Source organism: Penaeus chinensis, chromosome 41 (genome assembly GCF_019202785.1).
Source record: "Penaeus chinensis breed Huanghai No. 1 chromosome 41, ASM1920278v2, whole genome shotgun sequence".
NCBI lineage: Eukaryota > Metazoa > Arthropoda > Malacostraca > Decapoda > Penaeidae > Penaeus > Penaeus chinensis.
The window spans coordinates 3,408,130-3,420,629 of NC_061859.1; the positions used below are offsets into that span (position 1 = coordinate 3,408,130).

Consider the following 12,500-nt stretch of genomic DNA (forward strand, 5'->3'; position numbering starts at 1 on the left):
GAACATGATATTCATATAGTGATTATATACAATCCTACACGCATATAAACATTCACACACGCACATACATACACGCACTCGCTTGCGCACACAAGACAAAGGCGGAGACGTACACACATATTCTCTTTCTCTCTCCCCCCTCCCCTCCCCTCCCCTTTCTCTTTCTCTCTCCCTCTCTCCCCCCTCCTCTCCCTCTCTCTCTCTCTCTCTCCCTCCCTCCCTCCCTCTCTCCCTCTCCCCCTCTCTCTCTCTCTCCCTCCCTATCTCCCTCTCTCTCTCTCTCCCTCTCTCCCTCTCTCCCTCCCTCCCTCTCTCCCTCTCCCTCTCTCTCCCTCCCTCCCTCTCCCTCTCCCTCCCTCCCTCCCTCCCTTTACCTCACCCCATCCCCACCCCTGAATACCCCCCCCCCCAAAAAAAAAATCCGCCATTTAGTGAGAATCTACCCCCCTCCACCCCCCCCCCCCCCCTTACGCTTTCCGGGTCCCAGGCGTCAAACAATTCAAGCTACCAATAACGGTCTTTCTGTAAACAAGTTGATTTGTAGTTTCCAGACTTTGAAAAATGGAGAAAAAGAGAGATAAAAAAAAAGGTGTTAATTAGAAAGAAAGTGGATAATGCAAATAATGGGAGAGGGAAAGGAATGGAAAAAAGTTTAGTGGTCAGCGTGGAATATGTGATGAAAATATGGACTGACTTTTCGTATGAAGAAAAAAAGAAGACATGTGAGTGTGTGTGTGTGTGTGTGTGTGTGTGTGTGTGTGTGTGTTACATGCATACACACATATATGTATATATATGTATGTACGTATGTATTTATATATGGATATATAAAAATATGTTATGTTGTGTGGGCGCATGTGTGCGCGTGCGCGTGCGCGTGCGTGCGCGTGCGTGTGTGTGTGTGTGTGTGTGTGTGTGTGTGTGTGAGTTTGTGTGTGTGTGTGTGTGTGTGTGTGTGTGTGTGTGTGTGTGTGTGTGTGTGTGTGTGTGTGTGTGTGTGTGTGTGTGTGTGTGTGTGTGTGTGTGTGTGTGTGTGTGTGTGTGTGTGTGTGTGCGTACGTGTGCGTGCGTGTGTGTGCGCATAATTTACTGTCATTTATTTAATATTTTTTGTGATTCTTTAACTACAACAATGCTTTAAGCTATCTATGCTTGTTATCATGTTATACGTTCCATTCCATTCTCAGCATGCCAAACATGCCGTCCATGCATAATAGTCTTTATTGCCAACATCAAATAAAAACACCTGCTTTTCACAAGTCCCTTATTTAACAGCAATCAAATATTTTCATATAAAAAACATGGTACATTCATTCCCTTTCTAAATAAGTAAATAACAATAAAAAATAATAAACATTTAACATTTCTACGATAACACATCGAACACCAATGACTCACCTGTACTCAGCACAACAAATTAACTGACACTGACTCACCTGTACTCAGCACAACAAATTAACTGACACTGACTCACCTGTACTCAGCACAACAAATTAACTGACACTGACTCACCTGTACTCAGCACAACACATTAACTGACACTGACTCACCTGTACTCAGCACAACAGATTAACTGACACTGACTCACCTGTACTCAGCACAACAAATTAACTGACACTGACTCACCTGTACTCAGCACAACACATTAACTGACACTGACTCACCTGTACTCAGCACAACACATTAACTGACACTGACTCACCTGTACTCAGCACAACACATTAACTGACACTGACTCACCTGTACTCAGCACAACAAATTAACTGACACTGACTCACCTGTACTCAGCACAACACATTAACTGACACTGACTCACCTGTACTCAGCACAACACATTAACTGACACTGACTCACCTGTACTCAGCACAACACATTAACTGACACTGACTCACCTGTACTCAGCACAACACATTAACTGACACTGACTCACCTGTACTCAGCACAACACATTAACTGACACTGACTCACCTGTACTCAGCACAACACATTAACTGACACTGACTCACCTGTACTCAGCACAACACATTAACTGACACTGACTCACCTGTACTCAGCACAACACATTAACTGACACTGACTCACCTGTACTCAGCAGGGCCAAGAGAACCATCACAATGAGTGTGTTTGGGGCGTCCATTTCGTCTCACGAATCTGAAACAAAATAAAATTTGTTTAATGGTTTCTGATCATCAGACTATGAGTGTCTAAGTTACTAAGTACTAGATATATCGTATATAGGTGGTAGCGATAAGCTAATTCTTAACGTAAATCACTTATAATGTAAATCACACAAACAAACAAATGCGAGATAATGCAGATAAGAATATACATAAAATACAACATACAGAACATAAACAAACACACACACACACACACACCCACACCCACACTCTCTCTCTCTCTCTTCTATCAACACATACAGCCTTTCTCTCTACTTACACACATCCACACATCCACACACACACACACACACACACTCTCTCTCTCTCTCCCTCTCTATCAACACATACAGCATTTATATTTACTTACATACACATCCACACACACAAACACACACACACACACAAACACACATGCAATGCAATAGAGTACACTTCCAAATCAACCAACCGGGTCAGCAACGAGCAATATTTTAATGAATGGCCGTGCACAATAGTCTAAATCTCGCTGATCCATATCGATGTCTGTAAAATGCTTTTGTAAATGTCAACTTAACCTTATCTCAAGTCTATAAGGTCCGAGGTCAAATTGTGTCATAAATGGCGTGTTTGTTTTGCATTCCTTAATTCACGAGGTCGACGTTTTGTCATTTATTTTATTTCTATATTGATATGATTATTAAACTATTTTTTTTCTTCAGAATTAGTGATCGCATATTCAGTAGAGCAACACTAATAACCATTAAAATATCGGAAAATTTATCATAATAACATTTGAAAAATCATTAACTTGCATTACGTTATATATTATCAAAACCACACTAACGTATATAATTGCACAATAACCATTATCATCAGTTACGCATTAGCTGCAATTACCACCACCATAAATGCCTACAATTAGCAATCACCATCATTACCATACTGCTGCAACTATCATCAAAGTATTATGCAACATGATCAACGTTCCCGGTCTGCAATTTGCAACATTCCCCCTCCCCTCTTCTCCTCTACCTTCGTGTCAATTGCACTTATGCAACAATGCTGGATAACGGTCGATGATTGAAATGTTTTTCCACATGCTGAAAGGCATTTTATGCTGCATTAATTGCTAGTCATGAAAGTGATTTTCAATTTGATAATTACCTTCGTTGATTCGCACACACACAATACAATATATATATATATATATATATATATATATATATATATATATATAACACACACACACACACACACACATATCTCTCTCTGTTTATATATATATATATATATATATATATACATACATACTACACACGCATACACATCTATACATATACATACATACACACACACATATAAACACGCTTTGTGACCAATCATTAATGCTTTCTCTTATCCTAATTCTCACTCTCTCTCATTTTGTTTTTTTTTATCTTCGTTCTCTCTCACCTCATCCACTTCTCTAGAACAAAAGTCTGCTTCCTCATCAACAGAGACCATCATTCACCTGACGAAACGCCCCTCCCCTTATTCCCCGAGCCAATATTTTACCCAATTATTCCCCGCTCTCTCTTGTATCCCTCCCCTTCCCCTCCTTCTCCCTTTTGTCCCCCCACTTCTCACTTCTCTCTCACTCTATTCCTTCCCTTACCTCTACCCTTCCCTCTCCTTGTTTATTCTCCACTTCTTACTCACTCTTTCTCTCTCTCTCGCTCTCGCTCTCGCTCTCGCTCTCGCTCTCGCTCTCTCTCTCTCTCTCTCTCTCGCTCGCTCTCTCTCTCTCTCTCTCCCCTCCAGCTCCCCTCTCTCTACCCCTTCACTTAACCCCCCCCCCCCCTCCGTCCCTCCCTCTCCCCTCCAAACCCAAGCCTCTCCGTATCGTAATTAATGACGTAATATACACAGGTAGCATGAAGTTCATAATTACAGGTGTGTTTACCATCCCATGATAAATGTGTAGGAGAGCAAACGCCCAAATTTCCACGTATGATAGTATGCACTGTGTACGCTTTCCTATATACTTAAATGTACACACAGAGGGAAACACTGGACAGGAGAGACTGCACGACCGGGAGAGAAAATGCGAATAAGACGAAGAGAAAACACAGAGAAAATATAGATATAGAGGACAATCAGACACACATAACAAGAGCAATAATAGTAATAATGATAATAATAGTAATAATAATCACTGAACAGTTATAATACTAGTGGTAGTAGTCTTAATGGTCGTATTAGTATTAGTAGTAGTAGTAGTAACAACAGCAGCAGTAGTTGTAGTAGTAGAACAAGCAGCAATTAAAACAAATAAACAAATCAAAGCATAACAAGGTCGTCCCAACAGGTACTCGTTTACGAAATCCCGACCTTCGCATCCCCTCGTGTGGGGCAAATCCTCCCCCGGGGAAGCTCGAGGGTTCCTGACGCATTTCCAGATCGGCGGAGACGCGCGGTCTGCGGGAAGCCAAAGATGCTGCAAGATGATGATGCTCGGGAGATGAGGGAGTGGGAGGTGACCACAGGGGAGGTGAAGACGAGTTTTTTTTTCTATTTATTGTAATTTACGTTGTTATCGTTTTGGTAATTAATGATTACGGAGAAGAGACGCTATTTTAAAGACCATTTTTTTCATTGTTGTTATTTTTACTGTTATCATTGTCTATCATCATAATCACCATAGATGTCTAGTTACTATCGTAAACTATCTTTAATAATTAATGTATTCTTATCATTATTTTCATTATTACTGTTTTACTGTCACCTTTATCATCTACTGTTATTATTTACTCACCCTCACATATACGGAATAGGAAGGGTGGATGGGTGGGAGGGGGGATAGTGAGGGGGTGGGTGGTGGGTGGTAGGGGCAGGATGTGCGTGGGTGTGAGTGTGGGCGGGGCAGGCAGGATGTATGCAAGGGCGGGGTGTGGGTGTGGGCGTAGGGGCGTGCGTGTGGTCTAGCGATCGCCGGTCAGGTTGACTCAATGACTGTTGTGAAGGCATATGATTAACGTAATACATGTTTTTATTTTTTTTTTTTTATTTTTTTTTTTGTTATCTTTCAGTACGATTAGCAAGTGCAAATACTTACGTCTGGGTATAAGTACAAGTGGATATTAAAGGACGTATGATCTTAGTAATAACATGAACATTTTCCTTTCATCTATGGTAGTAGTACAGAAGTAGTGGTAGTAGTAGTAATAGTAATAATAATAGTAGTAGTAGTACTATTACTATTACTAGTAATAACAGAAGTGACAGAAGTAGATTAATAGTAGTAGTAGTAGTAGTTACAATAGCAGTAGTATTAGCACTAATTATTGTAGTAGTAACAATCGTAGTACTATTGGTAATAACTGTAGTAGTAGTAGTACCAGTAGTAGCAGCACTAACAACACCTGTAATAGTTTAAGCATTGTCAATTGCAGTTAGAGCAACAGCAGTAGAAACAAAGTAATAATAACACTGATTAAAATGATATTGCAACAACGATCTCCCTTCGAATAGCAACTACGTCTTCCACGACGCAATTCAAGACTAATTAACAGCAAAACCATTTCACAAGTCCCTTTGGCAATCAACAAGACAATCTGACATCTCTCCACAACCTCACCTTGGAGGGAAGGGCGAGGGGGGGAAGGGGAAGGGGGGGAGGAAGAGAAGGATGGCGGGGGGGATGGGAAAGGTGTACCCATTCTTATACATGATTGATTGCTGGTATTTTCGTGTTTATTGATCTCCTTTGCTTTTTGTCTGTTTGTCTGTCTTTACCTAAAAGTGTTGTTTTATTTTGTGTCTCTCGCTGTCGCCTTTTATAGTTGGTTCATTGTTGGCGTTTTACTGAATGATTAATAAGGCGCAACTGTCCAGTGTCTGCATTCCTAAAACGAACGGGACGGGAGCATACAATACAGATGTCTATAAAAGTGGGCTAAAGTACGTTTATATCTCCACGTTTCCGTTTACCACTTCTAAATCCATCCATCCATTCATACATACACAAACACGCGCGCACACACACACACACACACACACACACACAACTACACCTATACCCTCACCTACACCCACACCCACACTGTATATTGACGGGCATTGGTTAACGGATATTAGCCAATGCGCGGCTAGAAGTCCCCCCCCCTAATGAATAATGAATAGAACCAATAACACGATCACAGCCTATCAGCAATAATTCACAACTTGAATAGCAAAAAAAAAAAAAAAAAAAAAAAAAAAAAAAAAAAAAAAAAAAAAAAAAAAAAAAAACATAATAGGCAACTCAGTCCAATCCAATATCCCAAAGCAGGCAACCAATTTACGGATTTAAAAAAAAAATCAATAATAAACAAATACGTGCATAAATTAACAATGAAAAATAACATCGCCAAGGTAAAGAAATAAATACCATAGACATTACAGACCATACATTAACAACTTCTCCAACGCAGACAATACAGCCGATCTCTGTACATCACGAACACGCATTGTACAAACCTGGCCAGCCGCCCTCGCCTACGTGAAGTATGGCCCAAAAGTATGGTATTTTCGAGTACAAATCTGCATGGCCGCGTACATGGCAGAGCCTCGTGATCAATGAAATATGAGGACGTTGCTTTTCATAGTGTGCAGATTTCATGTATGTTCGTGATAAAGGAATGAATGGCAGTCTAGTCCTTGGGAGAATATCACGCGTGGAACCGATCTGGCAGAAACGATGTGTATGTATGGTTTATGTGTGGATATGTATATGCACACATACACACACACGCACACACGCACACACACACACACACACGCACACACACACACACACACACACACACACACTTATGAGTTTGTGTTTATGCAGGTGCTTAAGTCTAGATGTGAAATTAACTGATAAGGACTCGCAGATGAAGCCACAACCTCATTAATTCACTCCCTTGAACTTTATGAACTTATTTATGAAACTCTGAATGCAAGAAAAAAAGTTCCATAAAAGCGGGAAAGTGCAAGGTAAGGCTTTCAGAGGGACACCCTGAGGCTTAACCTGACCGAACCTGGGGCGTTACAGTCCACAGCGAACATAGGAATCGATACAGCAATTAAAGTACGCTTCTGATGATGACTCTTTTGCCTATCCCCCCCTACCCCTTCTCCCTTCCCTCTCCCTCTGTTTCCATTTTTTTCAGCTGTCTCGTCTCTCCCCTTTACTCTTCCTCTCCTCCTCCCCCTCTCCCCTTCTTCTCCCTCTGCCTGTTCCTCTACTTTTCCTTCCCTTCCCTCCTCTTCCTCCCCTCTTTTCCCTCCACTTCCCTCCTCCTGTTCCTCTACCTTCCCTTCCCTCCAATGCCCACCTCCCCTTCCTCTCCCTCCTCTCCCTCCCCCTTATTTTCCCCTTCCTCCCCTCCAATCCCCCCCCCCCCCATTCCACTGCCTCCCTCCTCCTCTCCCTCCCCATCCTCCTCTCCCCTCCTGCGTTTGTCATGCATGACTGATCTCCCTCCCTCTCAACCCTCAACCATTTGGGGAGGGGTGAGGGTGGGGGCGGGGACGGGAAGGGGAGGGGGCGGTGCAGAGACCGTTCTAAGAGGCGGAAACGAAAAAAAAGAAAAGAAAAAAAAAGGAAGAAAAGTAAAAATAGGGGGGGGAACAAAAGGGAGAAAATGATACAAGCATATCATGCAGGAAGGGAGGGAGGGAGGGAGGGAGGGAGGGAGGGAGGGAGGGAGAGAGAGAAATAGATAGATAAACAGATAGACAGATAGATAGAGAAAGAGAGAGAGAGAGAGAGATAGAGAGAAACAGACAGACAGACATATAGAGATAGAGATATAAATAGCTAGATAAAAATAGAAACAGATAAACAGATAGATAGGTAGAGCGAAAGAGAGAGAGAGAGAGAGAAAGAGAGAGAGAGAGAGAGAAAGAGAGAGAGAGAGAGAGAGAGAGAGAGAGAGAGAAAGAGAGAGAGAGGGGAAGGAGAGAGGGAGAGAGAGAGCTTAAAAAAAAGAAAGGTAAAAGCATTCTTGAATAATATATGAAACACCAACAGTTAGCTATACACCGAGACGAGCCCTATTTATACATATATCTTAAACCACGTTCCTCATTCACATGCTATTTACACGTTCGCCTTCACCGTATTGTACGTACGTGTTTCGCCCGCGCACTTCCTCGCACGTGCACGGACCACAGCATGCACACGCACAAACACAGACAGACATTGATGGACTTGAACAGCGAGAGATTTCATTCTTTAAAAGCTACGTAAAAAAAAACGTTCGTTAAACTTGCTAATCGTTCATATAGAGGCCTATCTTCTTGTCTATCTAAGTATCGTGGATAAGGCAGAGAGTCATCATGAGTGAAAAATGAATGATGTAAAAAGAGTCTATTGCAGAGGGAAGGAGAAGGAATACGGAAAAGTAAGATATATATATATATATAGAGAGAGAGAGAGAGAGAGAGACAGATATATATGTGTATGATTATCTAAATCTCTCTCTATATATATAGAGAGAGAAAGAGGCAAAGTAACACAGAAAAATACAAAAAAAGAAAGAAAAAGATAAAAAAATAATGCGAAAAAAAAAAATCAGAAACGCAGAACCACGAACCAAGAACCCCCACCCCCACCCCCCACCCCCACGTAACCTTGGCCGGCGAAAGGAAAGTGCAGAATGACCGTCCGAATCATCTCGAAGCCATTACAGCACAGTAGTCTATAACCAGCGAAACCGCACGATATCCGCTGCATCCACCCCTGAACGCCACCACGTAACTCCGGGGAAATGGGCGGGGAGTGGAGGAGTTATGGAAAGATTTCTTGTTTTTATTTTATCCTTTATTCATTATTATTGTTAGTCTTAGGGTATTATTGCTGTGTTAAGAGTTGGACAGGAGCTGGTTCCTAATGCGAAATGTCGTTTTATTGCATTTAATTATTATCAATTATGTTAATGTCGGAGAGGAGAGTCAATGAAAAAAAAAAAAAATGAATAAAATAAACTTATTTGTATCAAATGATAATCTATTCTCATTTTGACCATCTAATTATTAGTGCTGAAAAATAACTATCAAGAACTGCCGTTTTATTTATATTACTATCAATGCTATTATCAGTGCTGTGACGTAGAATAATAAAAATATCATTATAACACCTTTATTTACTGTTTTATGACACATTATCGCATTTTCATTTACATTTTTTTTTCTATGCTCAGCGTTGTGTTTTCGTTCATACAATATTAAACTCCTATATTTCCTGTCGCTTGGAGGGCCATAAAATACGGCCTTTTTGTCGAGAGAAAAACGCTAAATGCAAATTGTGTCGTTGGATTTCTCTTATCTGTCTCCTCATTGTCAGAGGCATTGGAAATTGTCTCTTTTTTGTCGGGAATAAAAGTAGAATGACAATAACTCACGAGTCAAAAGTACTGATCATAAAAAAAAACGGAAAAAGAACAGTCAGAATAGCTACAAAAACATTATGAATGATCACGCAAAGATCAAGTCACATTTGAATGAAACGTAAAATATAATTATAAGGAAACAGTAGTCTTATTCTCTTCCATAAACAAAAATAGGGTAGCATAACTTTCTCAAAAGGTTAACAGTAACTGTCTACAAATATTAGACATTGTAAATACATACACACACACACACACACACACACACACACACACACACATATGTATATATATACATATACATATATATATCTTATATTCAGTCTAAAATTTCCTTTAAAAAACAAATAACATAAAAAAAATCCTTGTCGGGAAATCCTGCCCCCAAAAATAACAAAGCCGAACAATCGACACACCATTCCTTCTCCCTTTCCTTTCCCTCGTTCGGGAAAAAAAGGACAGTCACCCACGTCTTCCGATCATGCAAAGAAGTTGTCCGATGCCTCCCACACCTCTAATTAACGAAGACAACGTGATCGCATATTCATGGCGGCCGCACGGAGGGGGAGGAGGAGGAGGGAGAAGGAGGGAGGAGAGAGGAGGAGGGAAGGAGAAAGGTTAGGGTTTGCCAATGTTGTGATTATCATTATGATTATTCGAACCTTTGCTCTGCTCATTATTATCATTTGGTCTTTGTTGTGGTTACTCCCTAGGTACGTGACTGAGGGGAGAGAACACTTGGGAATAATTTTTGTAGGAAATGTGGTGTATTTTTTTATGTTTGTTTGTTTTCTTCGTGGGTGAAGAGAGAGAGAGAGAAGGTAGACGTTTGTGTTTATGAAATATATATTCTCTCAATATTATTGCATATAAAATAAAAATCGATATTTTCCCAGTGTTGCAATATCGGTTCAAAGTATGAACAAATAAACAAAGAGAAGCATAGTAGTAAGACAAAACAGAAAAGAAAAGGAAACAGAAAGAAACAAAGATAAAACTGCAGTTCAAGGAGAAAGAATAAACTAAACAAACATAAACATAGCAACAAGAAAAGAAAAAGGAAACGAAGAAAAAACAAACAAACAAAAGCGTAATAAGAAAACAAGAAAAAAACAAAAAAAACAAGAAAACAGAGAAACAAGACACCTCAGCCGCTAATTGCCTGGCCGTCAGCAACACCTTGTCCAGAATCATCTGATTGCGTGATTACTCCACAAACTCGCCTTTGGAACGAGACAATGACCGAGTCGGTACGCGAGAATTGTTCCTTTGAACGAGAGAAACTTCGCATTTGCACACTCTGAGTCATACGTTGCTAATACGTAAGAGTAGTTTTAGAAACGGCGGTTTTCAAGGTAGTGGTGGCTAGCGATGCTGCGAGGAAGGTAGTAGAAAAAATGCAGTTTTGATTTTTTTTTTTTTTTTTTTTGTAGTTATGAAATTGATACGAATGGTGGCAGAATAAGTATTGTGGTAGAAGTAGAAGCAGTATTGTGGTAGAAGTAGAAGGCGTTAGTAGTATTGTTAATAAGACCAGCAACATAACCAAAACATGTGCATATACCGTTAATCACCCCGAGTAATGACAATAACAGTACACAATGACGAAATATACAAAACGAATAATTGACAACACAAACTAATTGTTCTTTTTCCCCCTTTTTACACTGCTCTCCTTTTATTAAAACGTCACTCACTGCTTCCAGACGGCATTTCCGTTGGCAAACCCGACCCAGCATCACCGGAAGCTGTCACACATCGCCCAGTTAAGCGGAATTAAACCCACGATGCATCATTCCCTGATTCTCTCTCCGAAATCATGCAAAATAGATCCAATAATCACGATAATTATGGATAAACAAACAGGGATGACAAGGTATTACAAATACGAACTGTGTATACATTGTAGATTAGGAAGAATATATGGAGAAAAGACCTTTTTTTTTTTTAAATCGTTACAAGAAAAATAATAATCAAATAATAATAATAACGACGAGAAAAATCAAATTGAAATTCAAGCTATTCCCAAGACGAGCAGTGTCATCCATTGTAGGTTAGGAAGTGTACGGGGAAAACGAACCTTTTTAATCTATGTTCCAAGTTCTGTTATAATTGCAGTGTCGTTCGGGCGGGTCTGCAGTATGCATACTCGGGGTGGTTCAGTCTGCCTCGCTGTATATTTCCTTTTTTCCCCCTCTTGTATTTTTTTCTTCTCTTTTCTTTTTATTCTCGCTGCAGTTGTCACAATTCCTCGCATTAATTCACTTCGTATTAGTGTTTTGCAAGTCTGATTGCATTAATTTTTTGTTTGTTTGTTGGTCAATGCAAAGCTTTATTATCTGTCGTTCCGTGTTCTGTTACTGACGTTAGATTAGCTCAGTGCTTTCGTTATGCAACAGTATTCAGGTTATCTTTGTTACGTAGTTTGCATTTACAAATTCTATATCTAGCCTTTTATGGCCTTGTTCTCCTGTCAGTGTATTTTATATATAGTTTTTTTTTTATTTTGTAAATCTTGTGTGTATTTTGCAATCACGTCTTGCAAGGCATTTTTCTAAGTTACTCTCCTGTTTTTTTCTAATAACAACGTAGGAAAATGAGATAAAAATATGAAGAAGGAAAATGAGAAGACGATGAGGGGTAAGAAGAGAGACAAAACAGACGAATTAGTGTAAGGAGAAGAAAGGGGGGGGGGATATAAATAAAATAAAACGTAAGAAGATGAATAAAGCAAAAGCGAACAGAGAGAGAGAGAGAGAGAGAGAGAGAGAGAGAGAGAGAGAGAGAGACAGAGAGACAGAGAGAGAGAAAAAAAAGGAAACAAGAAAAAAAAATCACAAAGATGAAAAAAATGAACAAAATATTTCTAAAAGTTGTAAAAAGTTAGAAAAAATATATGAAATAACCATCTCATGATTGCACTCCCCCCCCCCCCCCCACCCACGCCATTTATTTTCATTACGTG

At 40.1% G+C, this 12,500-nt stretch overlaps 1 protein-coding gene across 2 annotated transcripts in view; it reads right to left on the reverse strand.

Annotated features, from left to right (window-relative positions):
* The window catches only part of LOC125047686 (cadherin-89D-like), an 81,328-nt gene that overhangs the window by 33,933 nt on the left and 34,895 nt on the right, over positions 1 to 12,500 (reverse strand). For both annotated transcript variants that reach the window (XM_047646044.1, XM_047646045.1), the window contains exon 2: positions 2,083 to 2,151. In XM_047646044.1, the coding sequence (XP_047502000.1) occupies positions 2,083 to 2,137 (55 nt within the window). In that variant the 5' untranslated portion in view covers positions 2,138 to 2,151. The remainder of the gene's footprint in view (positions 1 to 2,082; positions 2,152 to 12,500) is intronic.